Source organism: Miscanthus floridulus, chromosome 6 (genome assembly GCF_019320115.1).
Source record: "Miscanthus floridulus cultivar M001 chromosome 6, ASM1932011v1, whole genome shotgun sequence".
NCBI lineage: Eukaryota > Viridiplantae > Streptophyta > Magnoliopsida > Poales > Poaceae > Miscanthus > Miscanthus floridulus.
In genome coordinates, this window is record NC_089585.1 from 67,769,288 (window position 1) to 67,796,324 (window position 27,037).

General features: G+C 42.5%; 1 protein-coding gene and 1 long non-coding RNA gene across 2 annotated transcripts; both read right to left on the bottom strand.

The window, feature by feature from the left end:
* Positions 1 to 2,496: 2,496 nt before the first annotated feature.
* LOC136458332 (uncharacterized) lies at positions 2,497 to 3,563 on the bottom strand. Its single transcript, XR_010759974.1, has 3 exons — positions 3,373 to 3,563; positions 2,728 to 3,291; positions 2,497 to 2,644 (listed from the first exon to the last, which is right to left on the bottom strand). It is a non-coding gene; the product is annotated as an uncharacterized lncRNA (long non-coding RNA).
* Positions 3,564 to 6,403: 2,840 nt separating this feature from the next.
* Positions 6,404 to 16,446, bottom strand: LOC136456092 (calcium permeable stress-gated cation channel 1-like). Its single transcript, XM_066455853.1, has 12 exons — positions 15,935 to 16,446; positions 13,738 to 14,095; positions 13,038 to 13,184; positions 12,314 to 12,449; positions 12,002 to 12,103; positions 10,831 to 10,950; positions 10,623 to 10,703; positions 9,862 to 10,202; positions 8,527 to 8,772; positions 7,484 to 7,808; positions 7,073 to 7,306; positions 6,404 to 6,780 (listed from the first exon to the last, which is right to left on the bottom strand). Exons 2-12 carry the CDS (start codon positions 14,049 to 14,051, stop codon positions 6,520 to 6,522), a joined length of 2,307 nt encoding a protein of 768 aa, XP_066311950.1. The 5' UTR covers positions 14,052 to 14,095; positions 15,935 to 16,446; the 3' UTR covers positions 6,404 to 6,519.
* Between the last annotated feature and the right edge of the window lie 10,591 nt (positions 16,447 to 27,037).

Genomic DNA, 27,037 nt, shown 5'->3' on the forward strand with positions numbered 1-27,037 from the left:
GGAGAAGCACCACCAGTCCTACATTGAGCAATGGGAGGAGATGCATGACAACGTGGATGACAACAATGAGTTGCACATGAACATGTGAGTTTAGGTAGTACCAAGCTTGGTACCAGCATGTGACACGTTGCAGTCTGAGGGTACAGTGGACAGAAGATGACTACGCTGACATCGAGTCCTCCGACAATGAAGACATGGCGTACTGACCAATCTACTCATGTAGGAAGGCAGGTGGAGGCAGGACCGATCTTGGACAGAGTGGTAAGTCAATTGCCTTATTTTTCTATGTTAAGTTGCATACCAATACATTAGGCGTTCTTGGACCGACATTAGGAGTTATCTATTTTAGTTAGTGCCACCTTTCGAGCCGTATCACCCTTATAATACGTTAGATTCTTGTACAAAAGAAAACAAAACCTATTGTTATCTGTTCAGAAGTATTATTCCTAAGAACTTTGTTGCAGGGCAATACACTCAAATTCTCCATTGAAGAGATTGAGCGCATTCGGTCGAGAGTCAGGGATGACTACATGCTTACCTTTATGGACATAAGATTTGAAATATTCTTTCAAACATATTATTAATACATTAGATTCTTTCAGTTAACATAATTTTGTATAACAGAGGCTGTCATGTCGACTACACCGTGCGGCTGCTCATTGTGGTTGCAGGACAGACACGATGCAAGACGTGTATGTTCCTTCCATAGGCATAGGAGGCTTAGGTTCCTCTAGCCAAGCAGCTATAGGGGACTGGCGACGAGGATGAGGATGATGATGACAATGATGTGGACCAGAGGCACGAGGAGCTTGGCCCCTCTCAGCTCCATGGCGCTCCCTCAACTCAGCCTACACCACCTCCAGGCACTAGGCGACGCCGTCCACATGACCCTTACACTCCAGGTACGAGCGCTCTCGGTCACAAGGGTAAGGGCAAGAGTAGGAGGCAGTGAGGGTTGTTGTAGATGTTAGTTTGCACTATTATGGATTTTGTATTTACTTTCCTGTAACTATTTCGGACTGTATGGACATTGTGGACTATTTGGACTATGCAGGACATGTTATGTTGGTTGTGATGTTCGTTGCGGTTGCATTTTTCTCCTTGGATGATTAAATGTTTAAAATATATAATGATGTCTCTATGTTGTACTTGTGAATGCTCCTGAAACAAGGAAAACTCTTGTGAATTTTTTTTGTGAATCATTAATCTTACTACACTGCTAAAAAGGCACAAATATAGTACACATATTAAATGTAAATTTATTAGAATGTGTATAGTCCAATCATATCGTATGGACTTGAGTTGAGACTCCCTGACTTGGGTCGGGACTTCCGACGGCCACAATCACTGCGCAGACTAAGTGACTGGGCGTCAGGACTTCCAGCATGAGTCATGACTTCCGACTATCAGGGAGTTTCGGCTTACGTTGGGACTTCCGACATCAACAGTCACTGAAAAATATTGTACAGTGCTCGTGGAGTGCTAGAGTGTCTCTCTTTTGATTTTATTTTTATGCTTGAGCACTATATCTTCCTCAGATCAACTAAGTTTGCATCCCTCTTTATAGTGCGGCGGATCCTAAACTCAAAAACAAAAATAAAACCATTAGGAGAGCACATAATGAGTAATAGCTATGACATATCTCATTAAGATCACATTAGTCCCTAATTTTGATGTCATCAATACACCAAAAACCACATGGGGGGCAAATGCACTTTGAAATCCTCAGTCAGAAACACTACTGAGTAAGTAACTCATCATCCGAGTACCAGTCCTCTACCACAACCCTGTTGCTGTGGCTAGGCTCACCTACATTGCTCTGACCTACCTGTCAGCCTATAGTAAGCGGCCTTCGCTTCATCTGCGATCACTGCAGGCCTAAGTGAAAAACGCGTCGTCATCCTCCTCCGCCTGCAAGCCCGCCTCTACTAGAACGATGAGCTCGCTCAGTCTGCCAGTGTCGTCCTTAGCCTCCTCCACCTGCAAGCCCACCTCTGCTAGAGCGATGAGCTCGCTCAGTCCGCTAGTATCGTCCTCAGCCTCCTACGCCTACAAGCCCGCCTCTGCTAGAGCCATGAGCTCACTCAGTCTACCAGTGTTGTTCTCATCCTCGTCCCCCTCATTAGATAACACAATCGGTGATTGAATGGTACGATCAGCTCATGATCTATGTTCATCTAACTTCTTCTCCTCATACCTTGCATGAGCCACCTCTGCGACATATTCCTCGCTGCAACCAATCCCTTCATGTATAAAATACAATCAGTTAGCAACGCGATTATATTACATTTAAAATCAGGCAACGAATAAAGGCTTTCAAGAATTCACTGGCACATAATGCAACAACATGCTCGTTCAAGACTTGCATCTGTACTCTTGTCTCCTCCCTTGCCTCCTTCCTTGCCCTCTCCTCCTCTAACGTCATTTGCCTCTCCAATCCCCATTTGTTAAGCCCAACATCGATCGGGTTACAAATACCGCGTTGTCTGGCAAACTCACACATCTTTTCTTTGTGATGTTTAACGAATAGATTGACGTAGTCAGGTCCATATCCCCTCTTTCGTGCAATTACTTGCCTCCCCTTCAGTTCATCCAAGAACTTAGCTTGACCATCATAACATTCCCACCTGCATTTCCTAGTGCTCTGTTCAAAAGAAATATTATATCATATATGTCTTAGCAAAAGAAATAAAATACGATTTTATGTTTACCACAAAAATAACCAACCTCATCATATTCAACCATATGGCCGCAATAATGGCCTATTCCAAGCTCCGAAGGGACTAGGCCATAGTTGAATTTAACACCACATTCGCACATGACAGGAGGTGCTTTGTAAATTATCCTTTCTTTCTTCTTTTCCTTAACCTTTCGCGCGGTTCTTTCGGCCATTGGTTCTTAGGACCATACAACCACTCCTTGAAATGGCACTTCGCCATTGAAAACACCTAAACAATGTGACATTACTACATGAACACAAATAGCTCAAGATTTCAACACATACACTTTGCACTTACTTCATGCTAGTTTGGACAAACAAACTCCAACGTATTCTCAGGGTTTATCATAGCTCAATCTCCGCAATCGCACAGAGGAGGTTCCTCGAGTCATCTAACTACGGCGATGTGCTTCTCCTTAGCCATCATTGGCGGAGGGTTAGGGGGGTGGAACCCAACACTTGAAGTGCTCACGTGGATGTCTCCCTCTAAACCAATCGTCGAAAAGAAGGTACCTAGGATCAAACTTGTCTGCACCGTCGATCCCCTGAAAGAAAAAGCACCTCTCATGGTCCTACACAACTGAGATTCCAACAAAATATTAGTTGCATACTTACACAAATAAAGAAAAAATATAGTGAAAACAATTTCTTACATTAAAACGACTGTATGTGTAGAAGCACCGCGCCGCTGTGTCTAGATGTTTCGATTGAAAAACATAGGCCGGGAAACCATAGTCACATTTAGGGACAGGGAGGTCAGGAGGGACGGGGGCATCTTTGCTAGACGCGTCGAGGTATAATTCTCGAGGACGACCCTGTTTTCACCAAAAATCCTCCCGAAATATTTCTTGCATCTAACAAAATGGATGTAATTTAATAAACATAAATCAAAACATCACAAACAAATATCAATGAGAACCATAACTACAATACAACCAATTTCAGTTCTAAGAACCGAAAGCAATTAACATTAAACCATAAACCTAGGGTTTCCCATTTGATGCACAACAATAAACCCATAACATAACTATATGCGCCTAGGTTTGCTATCTTTTACACGCCTTGGCATCATCCTACGGTTGTATAATACAAATATTGAGGGATAGGAATGAAACCCTAAGTAATGACGATTCTTAGGTTGAAAAATTCAGACTAATATATACCGAATCGATGTGAAAAAAACTAGGAGGAGAGCGAGGATACCTTGCTCTCGAAGATCTACGAATCAAATCAAGGTTTTCAAGGTCCAATATGCCGATTAGTGAGGTAGGACGAGGTGGGGAGAGAAAAAATCCGAGAGGGAGGAGAAAGAAGAGGAATAAGGTTCGGGCAGGAAGGTTAGGGCCTGGGGTTATGGCAGGGAGCTTGACGCTAAGATCTACGGCGCCGAGCTAGGGTGACTGGCACCGAGATCCCTGTCATGTTACCTCCACGTTGGTCTCGATTCCAAGAGCTCGGCGCCAGCATCTGATGGCGCCGAGCTAAGGATCCATATTCTGAAATCTTTTCTCTAGGGGCGTATTTGTGAAAAACTTTTAAAAATGGCTAAAAAGTAAAAAATTCGGTCAATTTCTTGGGCTATGACTAAAAAAGCGATGCCGAGTCTAATAGCTGGAAATGCTCTCAGAAAGTGAGCGGCGTGCGAGGTAAACAAAAAATGACCGATAGCCCAAAAAAAACTCTGGTTGAAGTCAGCCAAAAAAAAACACAACATGAAAATCTTAATCTCCTGGTTGTGGAAAAGCTGTTGTGGGATGTCAGCTGTGAGAAAGATGAAAACCCTTTGGCTGAAACAGTTGTGGACAAGTTGTGGACCAGCTGCTGTGACTATAAGCTGTGTAAAAGGTCTATAATACCTCGGTCTACTTTAGACGCTGTTTGTATACAAATTGGTTGTTAAATACTATGTTATTCGTTGATTCACTGTATATAGCAATTTTAGAAAAGGGAAGTTAAATTTGTAAGTTTTGCATAGAAATGAAGCTCTGAACTTGGACATGCATTCCAATTGGGTATCAAATTTACCAAACTTTGAAGCTCTAGATCTCTCAAACCGTTGAGAATTCGATCTTCGCCCTTGAAACAAACTGGTAGAGTTATATACAGAGAACAAAACTAATTAAGGTCGATTAAGATTTTTACATGCAAATTTGAGAGAAATTTGAGAAAGAACAGAGCCACTGCCTCTCCTCTGAAAAGAACAAAGCACGCTGCTGCTGCCTGTCCGGGAGCTAGGGGGAGGGGGGCGCTGCCCGGTCAAGGCCATGGCGTCGCCTCCCCATGGTGGGCGCGCAGGAGCCCACTGCACCGCCGAGCTCGCGCCCAAGGCGGAGCCCGCCCGCGGCGGAGCTGTCGCCCGCATCCACCGGCAGCATACCGGCAGGGCCGCGTCCGCAGCGAGCAGGCCAGTGAAATCGGGTTTTCTCCCGTCCGCAGCGAGTAGGCCAGCGAAATACAAGGGAACTCCGCAGGCTTCTCCCTCCTCGCCAGTTGTCTACGCGCGCCTCCAGGGCAGGGCCCGCGCCGCCACCGGGGATGGGGGAGGTGCGCTGCCACCGCTGGGGAGGGAGATGCGCGCGGCCGCCGGGGAGGGAGAAGGAGGAAGCGCGGCCGCCCCAATCCCTGGTGCCGGATGTGCGCTCGCTCGAGAATGGAGAGGAAGGTGTCGCTCGGTGGGAAAGAAAAGCTGAACCGGTACGCATAAACGATGGCAGGCGGGTAATTTTCTCAAACTTCTCGTAGCCGAAGCTGGAGAAAGCAGGGGTCGAGCTGCCGTGGAATTTCTACCGAGGAGAAAGCTGCTTTTGTTGGAAGCTGCTGTGGCCTTGCCAGCTAAAAGCCCCACCAAACACACCCTTAAAGCAATAAAATGTCGGTAACAGACCAGTTTGGCTGCTAGCTTCAACCAAATTTAACATCACACCGTTTCCTTAACAATCCCTGAACGAAATAACAGCGGCAAAGCAGTGTTCGCTGGCACAAACTATGCTGTGGAAGCACAGGAACCATGGAAGCCGAATAGTTGTGAAATTCCTGCTGTACTATAGGATTCAGGAGAGAATTCCTTCCTTGGCTCTAAAAAAAGTTTAGCTTTCTTCTTTGGTCTTTTTAGATTTGAAGTGGGATCCAACTTTTCTTCCATATATTGCCCTTCCATCGGAATTGGCCATTGACGGTATTAAGTGGGGGGACAAAATGACGATTTTACTCTTGGCAAATAGGTACGTTCAGTTTTTGTATATTTTCCCTTTTAAGGATTGTTTACACTATTTTCGCATGTTGTTGGAAAATGTGTTGAAGGTATGACCTCAATCCAAGAAAAAAAAAGTTTAAATAAACCTCAAAATGGAATATATAAAAACTAAACTTACCTATTTCGCCTAGGGGTGAAGTCATCATTTCACCCCCCCCACTTAACACCATTATAGAGCTTGTTCGGCTACACTTGAAAAAATCACTGTTAGTGCTGGAAAACACTGTTCATACTAGTTTGTTGTGAGAGAAAAAGGGTCATATAAGGAAGGAAAGTTAGATTTCAGGTCCAATAGGTAACTTTGAATCTAAAAGGGGCAAAGAAGAAAGCCTAACTTTTTTAGGTCAAGGAAGGAGTTTTCTCATTCAATTATGGCCAACAATCCCAACAACAAGCAAGGGTGAAAGAAATAATCCAAGACAATCGGCACAGGGCAAAGAACCACATGCATAAATATATTGGTCATCACTGCTTACTAGTATAAACTAGGCATTCAAAAGCATTATTGTATCCTTTACTCAATATACATAGGAAAACTGTAGACATCTTATAGCCGTTGATCATTTACAATTTCAGGAAGGGAAGGTGATTCCGACCCATTGTATTTACTGGGCACAGGGGTGTTCCGCCTGGACTGCCGCTTGGTTGCCACCAGAACTTGCTCTGTTTCTGGTTCATCGGCGATTGAGAGCTTCTCATCGTCTTCATCACCTTTGAACACTGGGTGGATGTAGGCATTCATTAGGTATCCTTTGAGATCAAATCCTGGCTCTCTGGCATGTTCTAGGGTATCCTTCTTCATTGCCTCCTGGTAAGAAAATGGAAATGTGTTGGTAGTCATGTTCCATAGTGCGACTGTTGTAAACATGTTTGAATTTATGCTGTTTTTAATCTGAGCTCAAAAGTTAATGAGTTTTAGAAGCAACATTCTTCATGTTTATTTGAAGATGCACCAAGGAGTTAATGTCAAAAGAAGCATGATCAGTGTTCTAACATATATTAATGACTTTACAACAACAACAAAGTCTGTCAGTCCCAAGCAAATTAGGGGTAGGCTCATATTCATGACTTTAACACCCGGATTTTAAAAGGAAACATACCTGCAATGGGCATTTTACAAAAGTTGGTTCATAGCGGTTCTTGCAGTATTTGTGGAAATAAAAGGTTACTACAGGAAGAACAAGGAGCACAGGTGTTGACTGGCCAGCGCCTTTTGTGCTAAGTAATCCAAGGAGAAGCAGCTGTGATACAATCAATGCTGTGATTATACGTCCATGAACACTTGGCCAAAATGCTGCTGCACTCTCGTATTCTTGATTATACACATTTATTATCTGAAACAGTGAAATTGTGTACATCAGGGTAACCAAACACATGCAACACACTAATTAAAATAACAAGTATTATTTATAATTATGCACATGCAAATGTAGCACAGCCCGATAAACCACATAATGCCAAATGCAATGCTACATGAGAAATGCGAAGCATTTATGATATGCTTAGCTTACCTGGTGGCGGTACACAACGTACGCAAACCCAAAGAATATCAATACAAAAGGGAGCAAAAATGGTGTCACTGCCGCATAGACAAGACCAAGTAAGAAATATAGCTGAATTTGAGGTTCACTTGAGTCAAAACCAATACTTCCAGGGTCCATTGCCTCTTCTCTGTCTTTCTCAGTCTTGACCAAGAAAAAGTTTTTCAAGTGGAAGATCACTAGTGGCTTCAATCTTAATATTTCACCAGCTACCCCAGCCCAACCATCAACCATTGTATATGTTATAAAAAAGGTTGCTTTCATTGGAATTGCTTCACCAATTGTCCTTGGTATTCTGTAAATGAGGAAAATTAGATAATAGCAATAAATTCATACACACAAAAGGAGAAATGAAGGGGCTCAAATATGACATGTTAATAGCAGGACCTTCAAACTAGTGCCATACCAGAAAAACAAAGGGGAATACACTGAAAATTAGCATGCCTATAAGATAATTTCAAAACGATGGGGATCGGAGTAAATAATGAATAATTTTAGGGATGTTTTCTGCATCCAGATTATGTCCTTACTGTGAGCATTTAAAGTACAGTTACATCATGGCAAACTTATTAAAACCTAGGTTCTGCAATGCTGTGCAACATTCAGAGTACAGGTAGAACCAATGTACCCAGTCAGACATAGCATAATTTTGTCGCCACAGCTCCAGAAAAATACTTCCACTTATGTGCTATATCCAAAGACTAACATATCAACTGCTCTAATAGCTATTTCTAGTAATGGTTGGTCACTGTTTCATATGTTATCAATGATAAATATTTCCAGGTTTAATATAATTATTTGATAAATATTTGTAGGTTAAATATAATTATCTCAAAGCTTAAGTTAATGAATCTCTATGATTATCTCAAATCTTTTCATCAAGCCAAACGGATAGATGATGAATTATTCGCCAACTTGTAATTATGTTAAATGCATCTCTATAATGTATCAGTACACAATACAAGGATGACAATGATTAATGGCATGGCATAAAAGGCTAGCCAAGGACATACTCATTTGCTGACTGATGAATATAGCTTTTTAGCTGCTCTAAAGCAGATCCTGCAATAATGCTTGCCAGAAACACATTGAAGAATATGAAGATATAATATTTGGATGCAGATCTTCTCTCCAGTGAAGATATTGAGGTCAATCCTTCAACCTTAGACATAAACATTAATATGCTTGGGAGCAATATAAGGAAGATCTTCAGAGCAATTCCCGGAAGGAAACCTTGGATGAATGATTTAATAGTGGGCCTGAGAAAAAAAATCAACTAAAAGGTTTCAGAGATGAGGAACATGCCCATATAACAGTGTGAAAGAAACAATGCCAATTTGGGGGCTTGGTCAATTTGGTGCCATCGTAATTAGGGTCTGTTTGGTAGGGATCCAGATTCTATGAGAAACGTTTCAAACTCATATTCTCTGGAGAAATGTTTCTCTGTGAAACAGAATCACTTGCTGGAACCGTTTGGCTCACATGCTGGATTCTGATCCTAATAAGCTTGTGTGCAGCCTACTTGTGTCATCTTGCAATTTTACTCATTTGAAAAGCAATAGTACATGAGAAAAGCTGCCGCCATTGCTTCTCTCTCCCCCAAAAGATTCGAGCTCCTTTGTACCTGTGTTAGGGGCAGAGTGGGCAGACAAGAGAGGATCGATTCGTTTCCCATGCGAAACCACATTTCAGCCGATTCGCCTGCCTAGGCCAAAAAGAAGAATCGTTCCTCAGTGTTTCTGGATCAAAACGCTTCCAGCCTTTTTGTTTGGCAGTGATTCTTCAGTTTCAGGTGAGAAACAGAATCGTTTCGACTTGCCAAACGCACCCTTAATGTGTCTTTGTTGGAGTTTCTCCTAGTCTGGTTGGTGTTTTTATCAGTTGCTACTGAGGAGTTACAGTTATGGGGTTTGGCTGGGACTCGAGGTGTCTCACATCTCCTCGCTTTTGTACAAGAAGAAGGTTATTAGTTTTTTGGGTTGAGGTCGGTTTTCTAATCAAGCACTGGCGAGTATGATTCTACAAGTCATATAATAAACAGCTTCCTGCATGTTGTTCGAGAAATAAAAAGTTTGCCAATTTGGTACTCGTTACCTCTCTTCCAGTAACTTATTTTGTCCCAGTTAAATCAAATAGTCAGTTAGATGACATCAATATGCAGCAGCAGTGACCTAAATGGGATAATCATGCATCTGTTTTAGTTTCGCCTAACTCATGGTTCGAGCAAAGTGGCACCAATATATATGTCCAACATAAGGGAAATTTAAAACCAGTAATATAACTACTGCGGTAGAACTGAAAATAAAATAAAATTGTGGAGAAGGTATGGCATGTTAAAGTAGACGTACTCTTCAATCAGAGGCTTCAGAAACGGAGCTGCCTTCTCGATCCCTTCAAGATTTGCAAGAGACTGAACAAATGCTATTGGGATCACATAAAAGAAGTTCAGGAAGAAGAATGCCACTGCAACTATCAGCCTTCGAACTGTAAGGGAGACAAATGGAATAGACAAATTATCCCAGTACACATCACGAGGTTCTGGAGCCCATTCAGTCAACCAAACAGTTGGATTACTGGTTTGTTGTGTCTGAGCACAAACTGCTGCACCCCAACGTGATCGGAAGGAAACAAATGCTGCTGGGACAACTGATTTGGGATCCATTACAATTTTTTCACGCTCTTCTGCTTCCTGAATATCATTTAGATGAGGGGTTAAATCTGATAATTTATGATAGGTATCCTTTGTTTAAAAACTAAAGGAAATGTAACATTGTGAAAGACAAATATATTACTGGCAGTCCTATCAAAGTTTGGTTTTATGTAGCATGCAGAAACATAAGTAAAAAAGGCTACTTCAGTAGCACATCTTATGCCACTAAATAACAGAAAATCCACTTCAGAAAAAACATATACAGCTAACTATACTTTTTCTTAATGTGTGTATGTTCGAAATATATGTGTAACTGTGTATTTGTGTCAAAAGTTTAGCTATGATCCAACTCTATCAAACCGAATGGTTTAGATCCTTCTATTTGTGCAATGACATAATTATAACTTAAAATGAATGTAGTTCATTAAATGACAAGCACTGGACAGTAATTTAACTCACTTCATTTTCTATCCTCTCAATTTCTGATGTGTAGTATTCAATAGCATCCACCTTCATACCAAAACAACCAAGAAAACCAGTCTGCAGCAGAAGAGAGTTCCAAAGAATTATAAGAAAATTTTAAAAAGAAGGGTTCATATTTTGATTCAAATATAATGAAACCATATGAAAGGAAAGCAGCAGCTATGGTTTATTTTTATGGAATAACCTTAGTAGTAGGCCTTTTAGATGCATTTCTTTCAAACTTCAGCTGATAGTAGTCAAGCCAATTCTGCATCTTTGCTTTCTCTTTCACCAATTTAGCAAGCTTATTTGCATTGTAAACAACCTACAAAACAAGTGCATGCAATAAATCTAACATAGCATGGTTGATTCTGTTTTACAGAAAAAGAAATTTCAATATAACCGTTCAAATATACTTTACAAGGACAACAACAACAAAGCCTTTAAGTCCCAAATAAGTTGGGGTAGGCTAGAGTTGAAACCCAGCAGAAGCAATCAAGGTTCAGGCACGTGAATAGCTATTTTCCAAACACTCCTATCTAAAGCTAAGTCTTTGGGTATATTCCATTCTTTCAAGTCTCCTTTTATTGCCTCTACCCAAGTCAACTTCGGTCTTCTTCTGCCTCTCTTCACGTTACTATCCTGGCTTATGATTCCACTACGCACCGGTGCCTCTTGAGGTCTCCGTTGGACACGTCCAAACCATCTCAACCGGTATTGGACAAGCTTTTCTTCAATTGGTGCTACCCCTAATCTATCACGTATATCATCGTTCCGAACTCGATCCCTTCTTGTATGACCGCAAATCCAACGCAACATACGCATTTCCGCGACACTTATCTGTTGAACATGTTGCCTTTTCGTAGGCCAACATTCTGCCATACAGCATAGCAGGTCTAATCGTCGTCCTATAAAATTTGCCTTTTAGCTTCTGTGGTACCCTTTTGTCACATAGGACACTAGATGCTTGGCGCCACTTCATCCACCCTGCTTTGATTATATGGCTAACATCTTCATCAATATCCCCATCTCTCTGTAGCATTGATCCTAAATATCGAAATGTATCCTTCCTAGGCACTACTTGACCTTCCAAACTAATATCTTCCTCCTCCCGAGTAGTAGTGCTGAAGTCACATCTCATATACTTTACAAGGAATCAAATGAAAATCCATCTGAATAGGAATCATGTGTACCAAACTTAAATGAAGCAAACAAGGATCTACCAAAAATTGTGAAACATGCATCTGTACAAACTTGGAAACACCAAAACCATACTAATAAGGAATATGGTATGGTGGAGAATCCAGATATAAATTCCTAGAATAAAGTAAGGATCATAACATGAATATTCATGAAATATGTTATGTAATTATTACCTGATGCGTCAGATAGTGATCAGGATGATTCACAAGAAAGAAATGTTCCACAAGCTCACTAATTGATTCATCTGGATCAGGCGGTATATTCCGCACAAGGACCTAAAAGATAATGATTGAGTAAGTGCATTCAACAAGTCATAATCAAAACAACAAAATCCACTTGATCAGTTCAGGGGAAAAAACGAAACAAGTTCTCATCTCAAAATCTATGTGAAATGCAGTAACAGTACAAACATCAACTTTAACTCATTTAAGCATCTGGATAGCACTATGCGCTCAAGGCATAATTCAATCATAGGTTAGTCATACCGTGAACTGATCTGGTCTGCGTTTCTCTGATGAAAGAAATCGCAGTCTCATCTTTGCAACTATTCCATACTCACGTAATAGTACATAGCAGGTCCAAAATGTGAAAACATAAGCCATTGCCAAGTGGGCTATAAACCTTCACAAAGAGAAATTGGTTAGGACTCCTGAGCAGTCAATGTGAACTCAAAACTAAAATCCCTAATTTGAATGACCAGGTGTATTGAGTGTAAAATTTGAAACTATTTTAGAATCTGAACCCATTTCCCTAAATCTAATGCTTGAACTTGAACTATTTTTAAGTGCAAATTTGTCTTATTTATTCTACATTATGAGCTTTGGCTCCTAAGTTTTTTCTCATGTGCAATCTACCACATTTTTCCTCTCCAAAATCAGTTTCTGTCAGAGGCTGGAGAGCAGTTCATATTGCAGTCACATTCATATAACTTCTTTACTTCAATTTTACAACTTTCCTGAACCTATAAATGGAAAAGGATACAGGGAAAAGGATACAGGGCAATGCCCAGTGCTCCTTCACAAGTTGTACCTTCTATATAAGCCAACCCCACAGAATGTATTGAAAAACTCTGGTAACATGTATGAGATATGCATAAATAATTAGCCTCAGTAGGCGATAACCAACACTTCCCCAAAGAATCATGGTGTCATAACATAAGCTTCATCTAGAGCTGTAGATACATTCCAAAACAAAAAAATAAGTGCTAACCTTTTTGATCCAACTGGTATGTTTGATATCGAGAGCTTATCAACATCGCTGTGCTCTACCTTCGAGAATTGCAGGGTATCATTGGTCCAATTAACAGGGACAAGAACAATGAAAGCTAGAACTGAGATTGGAGCAAATATTTTAAGTCTGCAACAATTGAAACAAAGTAAATGAGATGGGTGCCAATCAGTGAACTGAAGGAACATAAAGTATGTGGGAAGCAACAAATGTTTTTGATTCAACAGAAACATTTGGTGAGTAGGTAAAACGACTGATAAACCGTAGACATATCAAAGTGAGTAAATTCCCTTTTCTCAAATCCTGGAGGCTAGATACAGTTGGCAAACTAGTGATCTAATATAGAGTAGCTGACATAACAAAGCAAAGACCTAGCACTGAATTAGCTAATGTAACTAGGAATAAAGTTGGTAGCACCAGTTCATTCTTTTGCTTACCTTTTCATGTGTCTAGAGTATAGCAGGGTAATACAATAATCAATGCACATTATAGGTTGATTGCCCATTTGTAAACCGAGGTTCTATTTTCAACTATGCCTAGGCCAATGGAAACCTAATTATCCATTGATGGAAACTGGTAGTCAATAATGCCCCACCTCAGGTGCAATTGGAGACAGAGAAACTGACACAACAAACAAAAGCACTAAAACATGCCTACAATACATGGTATACAAGTCACATACCCGACCAAGTAAATCCTCAGATACACAGCTGAATCCAGACCTGAATGGCTAATCAACTCATCCTCAGGCATTTTGAGAGCAGCAGGCATCCAACTTAAGAATTTCAAGTATGAACGCATGTCCAAATTGACAAATTTCCGGACAAATGTACCCCCATGACTTGGACTCTCTCTTGCGCCTTTGAGGTACCATTTTGGGAAGTAAACCCTATCATTGATTGGCTGCAGCCGAAGGAAAGCAAATGCAAGTAGGAACACTACAGCACCCAGTATGTTGATAGCCGCAGAGAGTCCTATATCTTGAATAGTAGCCATAGTTGTCCTTTAAATAGCTTGGGAGGAAATCCTATTGAATTTATCTGCATGATGTCAGGAAGAACACAATCATTAACCACTAGACAGTATGATGCCACAATAATACAATTCTAAACAAAACCAAATGTAAGAATTGATGACCCTATCGAGAGGCAAACATTGCATGTGGGTGACTCAGCCTAAACTGTAAAAGAGTAACACAAAATCACTCCGAAGATACAAAACAACACAGAACCATTTCTAGGTAAACACAAGTTGAATCGAACTTTGTCTGCAATCAGTATTGAATTCTTGAGCACCCAGAGTGATGGCATAAACTACCATAGAAAAAGTTTTAAGTATGTTGTTCCATACTTCCATTAGAAAACCATGCAACCTATCAGCAGTGTATATGAACAGAGTCATTGCCATGCCAGATGTATGGAGCACTGAGCAAAAAATATTGACAAATCGGCACAAAAATGAGTCAACAAAAAACAGTGAATAGAAGTAAGTAGGCATAACCAACCCTTGAAGCAATATTCATGACTAAGCATTACAGAAGAACAGTGAAACAGAATTCTAAGTTATCACACGATAGACCATGTTTTAACTCTAGGACACAGGCAGGCGGACAGCACTTCTATCAGAAACTGAAAAGAAAAGGCTTGGTAGCGTGCAGGCATACAAATGAAGCCAAGATAGTGATCCTATCGTCAGCAAACCCAAACTCCTGTTCCTTTCCTATAGGCTAGCTATGAGATATGCAATGGATAAGTATTAACGAACTTGGTGGTGTTAGTGTCAACATCAAACCCAAAAGATACTAGCTGAGCAGCTTCCAGTGCAAAGGGATAATAGAATCAACGATTTGAATTCTCTGAGCCAAAAGAAATCTGCCGAGCATACATTCGAGCTCGAACAATGAAAGTTAAGTTCATACTGCTACGCAACAATAATACTAAGTAGTAATAATAATAATGATGCTCCCAGGTTATAAGTGCAGAATTTAAGGCGTGAACGCGTGACAGCTGAAAAGGGTCATAAATAAACTTTGCATAAATTCGTTCCACTAAGGAAACGTCCGTGTGAAGCGTTAAGCCATCCTGGAAATGTTGAGACGGGACGAAGAAAGGTTATACCAGCAAATCTTTAAAGGTGGCATTAGGCAGGCCAAGTTGTGGACTTTAATTAAGTTGTCAGCTCAAGAGGGAAAGGCGTTATAATAGTAATAATAAAAAAATAAAAAACCGATGGAAGCCAAATCCTTTTGTTGCGCTGTCATTTTCTTTTCCTAAAAAAAAATTCGGTACATGTACTCCCGCCGTCGAAATACAAGGGATTTCCAGTTACCGGTGAATTATATAAAAAAAAATACACTTTCATAACCTATCTAATGAAACTCATTTGGTACGTGAGCAGAGCACACTGAAAAGAAGAAAATGGCGTGAATTTGCAGTGGAAATACATGGTTGTAGGCAGGTGCAAATTCTCTAGCGGTCAGCGGAGTAGCGCTGTACTAGTAACTGGAGCCGGACATAACCCGACGCGCTGCAAAATTGCGACAGCGCCTATGAAGAAAGAGCGGTCCCAAATTGCACGGATGAAATACGATCTCCCCGTCAATGGAATGACTTGTGGATGGCTGGCTGGCTGGTCCATTCGGTAAGACAAGCTAACTCGTGGTTCAATTGGAATGCCCGCAAAATTGTCCTCTCCAATCGGCCGGCGGGAAGAGTAGAAAGGAAATCAGCGAGCAGCCAGAGGTTGGGAGTAAAATATATTAAAAAAACGCACGGAAGCAGACAGAAATGGAGCGGTGCGTTGAAGCAGATCTGACTCCAACCCGAACTGGAAGCGGAAAATAGCGGAGGGAGGAACAAAGAGGACGGCACGGCACATACCTCGGTGCGGTCACAGGAACAAGAGACAAAACAACAATCTTGGAGGAGCGAAGCGAAGCGGAGGGAGCAAGCCGCGCCGGTTGCGTTGTGCTCGGCCTAATTAACCGCCGATGCGGCAGGCCGTCATCATTCCGCGAATGCCGCCGAGCGAGCCCGCGCTTCTCCTCCAAGCCCAGCGGGCGATCGAGCAGACGGTGGGAGACGCCGGCGACCCCTGCGCTGTACTGCACTGCACTGCTCCTAGTCCAACTGGCACTGGAAGAGGAGCGACGGAGCGTGGCACTGACAGGATTTATCTCCTCTTCTCTGGCAGCAGCAGCCGCAGTCGGGCGTCGATCAGCACTCGGAAGTCCCTTTCCTTTCCCTTGTGGCTGGCTTTGTTCCCTTGTGCTCGCTGGGGTCCGACGGGGTCGTGGGCGTGGGGCGTTCGACGGGAAGGGAGACGTTACTACTGGTTGCTGTTGCCTGTGCTGTCAATGGGAAACGGAAGAGGAGGGAGATCGATGCAGCAGTTACTACTTCCCTCTTTCTTCTTCCTTGCCCGATTCGACTGCCCCGCGGCCGCTACGTCTACCTATACAAGGAAAGGAAGTGGCTTTGCCGCTTGCCTGTAGCAGACTAGCAGTGGTAACCGAATTTTTTATATTTTAGTCTTTTTTTTTAAGTTTTCACATATAGACTTCTGGCAGAAAGAATTTACAAAATAGACCTTTAGCTCAACGTTATTGGTGCTGGCGCCGAGCTAACACATTTCGACACCAGTGTCTCTGGCGCCGAGCTCGTGGACACGGTAGATGACATGGCAGTGAGCTCGGCGCCAGTCACTCTGGCGCCGAGCTCCGGCGTTGAGCTCGGCGCCAGAGTGACTGGCGCCGAGCTCACTGCTATTTAACCTCGGCCAACCTTCCTGCCCGAGCGTTCTTCCTCTTCTTTTTCCTCCCTTTCGGGTTTTTTCTCTCTTCACTTCACTCTACCTCACGAATCGGCATATTGGACCTTGAAAACTTTGATTTGATCAGTAGATCTTCGAGAGCAAGGTATCCTTGCTCATCTCCTAGTTTTTTTTCGCATCGATTCGATATGTATTAGTCGGATTTTTGAACGTAATAATCATTCATCACTTAGGGTTTCATTGTATCCATCTATATATGTATTATACAACCATAGGATGATGCCAAGACGTGAAAAAGCTAGCAAACCTAGGCGCATGTAGTTATGTTATGAGTTCATTATTGTACATCAAATGGAAAACCTTAGGTTTATGGTTTAATGTTAACTGCTTTGGTTTCTTAGAACGAAATTGGATGTATTGTAGTTGTGGCTCTCAGTTGACTATTTATTTATGATGTTTTGATTTATGTTTGCTAAATTACATCCATTTTGTTAGATGCAAAAAATATTTCGGGAGGAGTTTTGGCGAAAACAGGGGTCGTCCTCGAGAATTATACCCCGACGTGTCTAGCAAAGATGCCCCTGTTCAGGGTGGGCATTCGGTTCTCGGTTCAGTTCCCTCGGTTATTGATAAAATTCGGTTCCAAAAATTTTTAGGAACCGAACATTTCGGTTCTCGATTATTTCGCTTCGATTCCGGTTCTAACTGAACTAATCGAATTTTTCAGAAGACCTCAAGACAATAATAAATATACTTGTTCTAAGGCAAATTTATGCAACATTATATTCATTTTTAATAATAATAATATATAAGAAAACAATAGCAATATAGTAACACAAATATATAGCAGTTCAAATATAAAACACTACACATAAACCAAACATAATCCTACAAAATATAAGTAAGTGAAGTATAATTCATGTAATTCGTTTCTTTCGGTTAATTCGGTTAACCGAGAGTAGGAACCGAATTTTCTTCGGTTATTTCGGTTCTTACAATATCAGGAACCGAACTAGGAACCGAAATTTTCGGTTTTGGTTAATTCGGTTTCGGTTCCGGTTATTTCGGTTCGGTTCTCGGTTCTCGGTTCTCGGTTATTTTTGCCCAGGGTTAGCCCCCGTCCCTCCTGATCCTCCCTGTCCCTAACTGTGACTGTGGTTTTTCAGGCCCATGTTTTTCAATCGAAACATCCGAAACACAGCATCGCGTTGCTTCTACATATGCAGTCGTTTTAATATAAGAAATTATTTTCCACTATCATTTTTCTTTATTTGTGTAAGTATGCTACTAATATTTTGTTAGGAATCTCGTTGTGTAGGACCATGAGAGGTGCTTTTTTCAGTGGATCGACTAGTGCAGACAAGTTTGATCATAGGTACCTCCTTTTCGACGATTGGTTTAGAGGGAGACATCCATGTGAGCACTTCAAGCGGTGGGTTCCACCCCCTCTAACCCTCCGCCAATGATGGCTAAGGAGAAGCACCTAGCCGTAATTAGACGACTCGAGGAACCTTCTCTGTGCGATTGTGGAGATCAGAGCTATGATAAACCCTGATAATACGTTGGAGTTTATGTGTCCAAACAAGCATTAAGTAAGTGCAAAGTGTATGTGTTGAAATATTGAGCTATATGTATTCATGTACTAATGTCCTTTTATTTATGTGTTTTCAATGGCGAAGTGTCGTTTCAAGGAGTAGGTTGTATGGTCCTAAGAACCAATGGCCGGAAGAAACCGCGAAAGGTTAAGAAAAATAAGAAAGAAAGGGTAATTTACAAAGCACCTCCTGTCATATGCGAATGTGGTGTTAAATCCAACTATGACCTAGTCCCTTCGGGGCTTGGAATAGGCCATTATTGCGGCCATATGGTTGAGTATGATGAGGTTGATTATTTTTGTGGTAAATATGAAATCGTATTTTGTTTCTTTTGCTAAGACATATATGATAGAATTTGTCATTTGAACAGAGCACTAGGAAATGCAGGTGGGAATGTTATGATGATCAAGCTAAGTTCTTGGATGAACTGAAGAAGTGGCAAGTAATTGCACGGAAGAGGGGATATGCACCTGACTAGTCAACCTATTCGTTAAACATCACAAAGAAAAGATGCGTGAGTTTGCTAGACAACGCGATATATGTAACCCGATCGATGTTGGGCTTAACAAATGGAGATTGAAAGGCGAATAACGTTAGAGGAGAAGAGGGCAAGGAATGAGGCAAGGGAGGAGACAAGAGTACAGATGCAGGTCTTGAACGAGCATGTTGTTGCATTATGTGGCAGTGAGTGCTTGAAAGCATTTTTTTCGTTGCATGATTTTAAATAAAATATAATCACGTTACTAACTGATTGCATTTTATACATGAAGGGATTGGTTGTAGCGAGGAATATGCCGCAAAGCTGGCTCGTGCAAGGTATGCAGAGAAGAAGTTAGATGAGCATAGATCTCAAGTTGGTCGCACCGTTCAATCACCGATTGTATTATCTAATGAGGGGGACGAGGATGAGGACGACACTAGCAGATTGAGTGAGCTCATTGCTCTAGCAGAGGTGGGTTTGTAGGTGCAGGAGGCTAAGGACGATACTGGCAGACTGAGTGAGCTCATCGCTCTACCCGAGGCGGGGTTGCAGGCGGAGCAGGCAGAGAAAGACACTGGTAGACTGAGCGAGCTCATCGGTCTAGCAGAGGCGGGCTTATAGGCGGAGGAGGATGACGACGTGTTCTTCACTTAGGCCACAGCGGCCGCAGATGAAGCGAAGGCCACTTACTACAGGCGACAGGCAGGACAGAGAAACATAGGTGAGCCTAGCCACAGCAACAGGGTTATAGTAGAGGACTGGTACTTGGATGATGAGTTGCTTACTCAGTACGTTTCAGACTGAGGATTTGTAAGTGCATTTGCCCCTATGTCTACTGTCGGCGCGTACTTCTAGTATTAATATGTTGTGTAATGTGGCATAGTATTGAACTTTTCATTATGTGGTTGTTTTCATTATTTATGGTCTTAATATTTCGCTTAATGATGCAGACGTATTGAAATGTGAACACATGCTGCAAATAAAACCTAACGACATACGTTATTATATAATTCAACACACGAAACAAATAAAATGGCATGTGAGAACATGTACCGAACCTGGGTACAGAGTTTCCTTCGACTATACCTAACATGCCTTAGGTAATTAAACCAAACAACAAACACATAGATGTGGCATGTGAATAACATAAAGTCGTCCTAGTAGTGTGGCCACATAGCAAATTGTGTTGCACCTTCTCTATAGTAGCCTCCCGTTGTTGTTGGTGGTGGTGGCGGGGGTGACGGGGGAGGCCCCTTGTTCTTGTGGTTAGAGCAGATGTAATATGGATCATTGCAGAGTGCCTCCTATGAATCGACACCATTGTTGTTGTCGTCCTGTCCGTCGTCCTTGTAACCATTGCTAACTTTCCTTTCTAGATCAAAGATACGGTAGTAGATGTACTCCACATGCAGATAAATAGGTCGAGGATAGACCCACCTATTGAACCCACAGTTGTCATCGGCCAAGGAAGACTACAATAAGTATATCGTGTAAGTTATATATAAGAGGAACATATTGAAGAAACAAATAGTAATAGCAATTATCCATGCTCGCGGGCATTTGAAGAAACGACGACCTCCATCTATTCCCTCGATGAACATCTGCACTAGGTAGTCCTCACCATGCATGCATTTTGGCTACTCTTCTTTCCTTTCATCGTATGCTCTCAGTGGTGCCTCTTTGGTGAAATCACTTTTTCTCTCAACTGGGAACCTCTCATAAAGAGCTTCCTCAAAGAAATCAGGACCAAGAGGACCCTCCCACCTAATGGTAGTTTCCTTCCTCTTTCCTCTTCCTCTGGATGACCCTCCATACATTGATACTGCAACGAAAGAAAATGTTGAGGAGTGTTCTTCCTTGTTGTGTGTGTGAATGAGAGGGAGTGAGTGGTTATTTATAGGTTGAGACAAGGAATGGAGGCCTCTCAATGTGCTATGTCAGCGATCCGTGTGCCTCTTCACCTCGGCCCTTGGATCAAACAGTCATAAGATGGATGGTGGAGATAGAGTGAAGTTGTGCTTCCTTGCATGCCAGTACTATATCAGTGATGTGATAAATTGATGTTGTCCTTGTATCTGAAAAGTCTATTTTTATTGTCTAAAAAGCATAGATTCGTTCACTGTTGCTTGGTAACCCTAGATTCATCTACAAAGTGTCTGTACGGTACGTTTGGATTATACACGTTCTAATAAATTTATAGTTAATCTATGTACTACATTTGTGCCTTTGTAACAGTGTAGTATGATTAATGTTTCATGAAAAAATTCGCAAGAGTTTCCCTTGTTTTAGGAGCATCCACAGTTACAAACAGAGACATCATTATATATTCCAAACATTTAATCATCCAAGGAGCAAAATGCAACCACAACGAACATCACAACTAATATAATATGTCTTGCACAGTCCAAATAGTCCACAATGTCCATATAGTCCCAAATAGTTACAGAAAAGTAAATACAAAATCCATAATAGTGTATACTAACAGCTACCAAATCCCTCACTGCCTCCTACTCTTGCCCTTACCCTTGTGACCTAGAGCGCTCGTACCTAGAGTGTAAGGGTCACGCGGACAGTGTCACCTAGTGCCTAGAGGCGGTGTAGGATGAGTCGAGGGAGCGTCATGGAGCTGAGAGGGGCCAAGCTCCTCGTGCCTCTTGTCCACGTCGTCATCGTCGTCGTCTTCCTCGTCCTTGTCCCTGTCCCCTATAGTTGCTTGGCTAGAGGAACCCAAGCCTCCTCTGGCTACGGAAGGAATGTACATGTCTTGCGTCGTGTCTGTCCTACAACCACAACGACCAACCGCACGGCGTAGACGATGTGAAGCCTCTGTTGTACAAAACTATGTTAACCGAAAGAATCTAACGTATTAATGATATGTTTGAAAGAATACTTTTAATCTTACGTCCAGGAAGCCAAGTATGTAGTCATCATTGACTCTCGGCCGAATGCGCTCAATCTCTTCAACTGAGCATTTGAGTGTATTGTCTTACAACAAAGTTCTCAGTAATAATACTTCTGAACATATAGCAATAGGTTTGGTTTTTTTTGTACAAGAATCTAACGTATTATAAGGGTGATACGGCTCGACGGTGGCACTAACTAAAATAGATAACTCCTAATGTTGGTCCAAGCACGCCTAATATACTGTTGTGCAACTTAACATAGAAAAATAAGGCAATTGGCTTACCTATGTTAACCAAAAGAATCTAACATATTAATGATATGTTTGAAAGAATACTTTTAATCTTACGTCTAGGAAGCCAAGTATGTAGTCATCATTGACTCTCGGCCGAATGCGCTCAATCTCTTCAACTGAGCATTTGAGTGTATTGTCTTGCAACAAAGTTCTCAGTAATAATACTTCTGAACAGATAGCAATAGGTTTGGTTTTTTTTGTACAAGAATCTAACGTATTATAAGGGTAATACGGCTCGACGGTGGCACTAACTAAAATAGATAACTCCTAATGTCGGTCCAAGCACGCCTAATGTACTGTTGTGCAACTTAACATAGAAAAATAAGGCAATTGGCTTACCACTCTGTCCAAGATCGGTCCTGCCTCCACCTGCCTTCCTGCATGAGTCGATTGGTCGTACGCCGTGTCTTCATCGTCGGAGGACTCGATGTCGGTGTAGTCATCTTCTATCCACTATACCCTTAGCCTACAACGTGTCACTGGTACCAAGCTTGGTACCGCCTAAACTCATGGTTCATGTGTGGCTCGTTGTTGCCGTCCATGTTGTCGTGCATCTCCTCCCATTGCTCAATGAAGGACTAGTGGTGCCTCTCCCAGTCAAAAATCTTCTTGTTCTTCTGACGATCCAATCTACACGTATGTCATTGTTACTTGAATTCATGTACATGTCACCATATTAATAGAAATGGACCATCATGAGACATTTGAAATATCAAAACACTTACTTGTGTAAGTCAACGCCAGTCGAGAACAGAGCCGTAGGCCAAAGCTGTCTCACTCCAAATTGGCGTGCAACCCTATCTGGCAGGTGAAACTCGACAGCATAGAAGCATATTAGAGGGCACCTCATCCTATAAAAGTCATCGTCGAACCTACAAACGTTGCTCAACTGAAAAGGAAGTGCGCCCTCTGCACCATACGGCTCCCACTCCACCTGCAACATGTCCAAACAAGATGTAGATGGTATACTAATCCTTTTCAAAGCAGCATGGAAAATAAAATTTACTTACACTAGACACCATCAGCGTGTCTAGCTCATTCGTGAACTCAATGTACGCCTGGTCTAACCTCACGTACGGAACCCTGACCTAGTCCCAAAGGAACGCCCATGTCGGCTGCTGACTTGGAGGCTGACCTTGGAACCACTCACGATGAGCCAGAACCTCTGGACGGCCAACTAGAAGACGAGCCCACATCCACAGCTGTTAGAGGTACACGCATCCACCAAGTGACGGGTTGGATGAAGACCGACGACACCCCTCACACAACTACTGGTATAGAAAACACAAGACTATAGAGCCCCAGCTGTAGTGACCCGCTTGGTCCTAGTCACTAAGGCAGTGGATCCACATCTAGGACGCACTGTCACCCGTGGCGTCAGGGAAGAGAACGCAGACAAATAGGTGTAGGATCCATACCCTGCAATAGTACCCAATTGTCTCCTCATCTGCCTCCTCGGGGCACTGTGCGAACTCTTCCCATAGCTAGGAGATGGGAACTCTAGAAGTGCGAGTTCCTTGCTCACCAAGCTCACGCCCAAGGAAGGCCTCCACTCATGCTCTCCAGCCCTATGACCTGCACTGCCCGGTTACTGGGTTGCCATGAATCCTTAGGCCTAGCATCTTTTGACAGTCCTAGAGCATGACTGTCATCTCCCCAAAAGGTAGGTGGAAGCTGTGAGTCTCTGACCGCCACCTATATTAAAGACAAAGCAAGATTACTTGTCAAAAAGTCAATCGCATGAACAAATGGCCATGAATGGAGGCAATGATTCAATTTAATACCTATCAACCAACGCAGTTATGGCCGCTGAGTTGAACTTGGGCAACCCACGATGGACCTAAAAAGAGATGACATCCAGACTAGCTCTTTGTAGGAAAGGAGTGTACCTGTCGTCGTACCGCATGTCCAAGAACCCATTGTGGGTTCTAGGATGAAGGAGCGGAAGGTCCTGCATCGAATAAAACATAGTCTCCTATTACTTCACGAACACATGTATGCTCACCAAATTTTGAACAAAACTTATAGATTATTACCTACCCCAACGCAATGAGACGTCCTCGGTGGGTCGCCTCGTACGTCGGGTCGAGCAGGTGGAATTGCTCCATCCTAGAAAAAAGTGAATGAATTAGAATTTTAATATACAATGAAAAATGAACTTAGAAATGTATAAGTAATTGACACAAATACAAGCATAAATTGACACATGTATAATTAATTAAATGAATATGATAAATATAAAATAATAAAATCAACCAACAGTCCCACCTCACTAATTTGCCAATGGCAACTTCGTGAATTGTGGCCAAGTCTACCATACTTGCCGCACTCGTACTGCTCGGGTCAGTAACAAATAGAGTTCCTCTCCCACGCCTCGTTCTTCTGGGTACCTGATCTATAACCATCCTGTGTCTCGTCCTCTACCTTGATCCACGCTTGTTCCAACGGTAAGCTGGATCTGTAATGTACTTTGGCCCATCATATGGAGGCCACTCTCCAGGGTCCCAGAAAGGCATGAAGCGAGGGCTCCATGTGTGCACAAGTGTGTCAACACTGAACTCATGAGGTATCCTCCTCTCGATATTATAGTTGCGATGCCTAGCTGCTGCCACCAAATGAGAACATAGAAAGTGGTACTGCCTTGGTTTACCACAAGTGCACTTAAAATCTTGGAGGACAACCACATGTATCCTCGACTCTTGGACCTCATCATCGGACGTTGTACCACCCCTATGCTCGACCTGATAAGTCCCTGTGGCATGGTCAAAGCATGTAACCTCATGTGTGCCAGCCCTTTCTCTTGCCTTCTTTAGGTGTGCCTTTGGTTTTGGAGCCCATATCTCTCCATCACTCTGCAACTGCAATGCATGAGCATGTCTATCATTGAACTAGGCAACAAGCTTATAGAAGGTGAATTGAACGATTGCATTCATGGACATACCATGTATCCCCAATAGCAACTTATTGAATGACTCCACCATGTTGCTGCACTGAAACTCGTACCTCGATCCACCGGTGTCATGAGCTCTCGTCCATTTCTCCAAATCCCTCATCAAACCTGTGATCTATTGTCTACCTTCTGTATTTGATGCGGTTCTGACCTGCTCCAATTTTTCTTGAAAGTACTTGTCCTCAAGCTATCGAGCAGCCTCCTAGAATAAATCAAAGTTACCCTTCACACCATCCTTTCGGAGTAGATTCTCGGCAAGGTGCTGAGTACACCAACGATGGTGCAAAGGTGCATACCCCTCTATCTGCTCTCGCATGGCATTAAGTATGCCCTGGTGCCTATTAGATATGACGCCAACCTCCCTGCCAGGCCCAACCACGTGTATCCGGACTAGCCTCAAGAACCATCCCCCACTGTCATTGTTCTCCTTCTCAACCAAAGCAAATGCCAAAGGAACTAATTTGTTGTTCACGTCATAGGATATGGCTATAAGAAGTGTTCTCTGGTATTTGCCAATCAAGAACGTACCATCAATGGAGAAGATAGGACGACAGTGCCTAAAGGCCTCAACACACTGAGGGAAGCACCAGAAGGCACAAAAGAATATCTACCTCCCATCCTTCCATGCATTAGGTTTTGGGATGTACTCATAATGCATGCCTAGATTCACCGCTTTAATTGCATTGAAAAGAACTGGCAGCTGCTCATACCCATCCTCCCAGTCCTCATATATCATCTTCCACGCTCGCTGCTTAGCCCTCCATGCTTTACCATAAGTTATCACATATCCTCCATACAACGCCTCAACAGTCCTAATAATTGTCCCCACCTTCATGTTGGGTTCTCCCTACAAAATTCCCATCAACCGCTTGGCAATGAGGGTAGATGTCAACTATCGATGCCTTAGTGTCAGCTCATGGTCAGAACAATTGTGTGGTCCAACAACTTTTGTGATCTTCCATTTTTCGGTTACCTATTGCTTCCTTGCACAAACCCTCCATGGGCAGCGTTCTTTGTCACACATAACTATGTAACGGTGCTCCATATATGAATGCAATACCCTATAAGGCCTCTTTCGTATCACTGCAAAAGCCTGCAACCACCTTTTCAAAGCAGGGAGGTCATTGAACACTCTCCCATTCTCAATTACCATGTTAGGACCAGCCTTAGGAGCTTCTAGGAGCTCATCATCACGTCCTTCTACAAATGCCTGATCAGAATGAGCAAGCTCGCTAAACTCATGAACTCTAGGATCACGGCGGCCGGGAAAGATACGCCTCATCATCTCAACATCCCTCTCTGTCAGCTCTTCAACAGGGTGATCATCATCAGAATCAAGAGCCCTAGCCATCTCATATGGCTCCAAATCATGCATAATTTCAACATTATTGGAGCCACAAAATCCATCTCCAAAGTGCACTTACGTAGCAACAAGGGGCACATCCATATTCTTAGGAATGTCTCCTACAACATCAGTAGAGAAATGAGAAAAGAATGAAAGAAATAGATGTAAAGAATGGGGTAAGCTCCCAAAAACCATACGGTTAAGACACTTACATGGATGATTCTGTGTCGAAGGGATCTCATAAGGAGGATCTACCATGGAAACATGAGTCTGACAACCATCTCCAACTACCGCATTGGGGCAGATTGAGCATCGGGAACCATAGGTGCAATCTGCACATGCAGATAAGGTTCTAGAATGGGAGGGTCGATGTGTGCCTAATGATCCATTGCTAGGGTAAACCCATGAGGGATGGGATCAACTAACACCCAACGCACAACAACATCCAAACATTATAGCTGGCTCTTCATAGCCGATCTCACATAGTTCTCCCACTGATCTGCACAACCAATTGTGATCATTCGCCTGAATATGTTGGGAGGAGAACCTAGGTGCAGTACACCATCAACTACAATGCCATCATCTCCAAGGCAATGTAGCTCCTCTCGAGCCCTTGCAACCATCTCAATAAATGAAGGCCTATC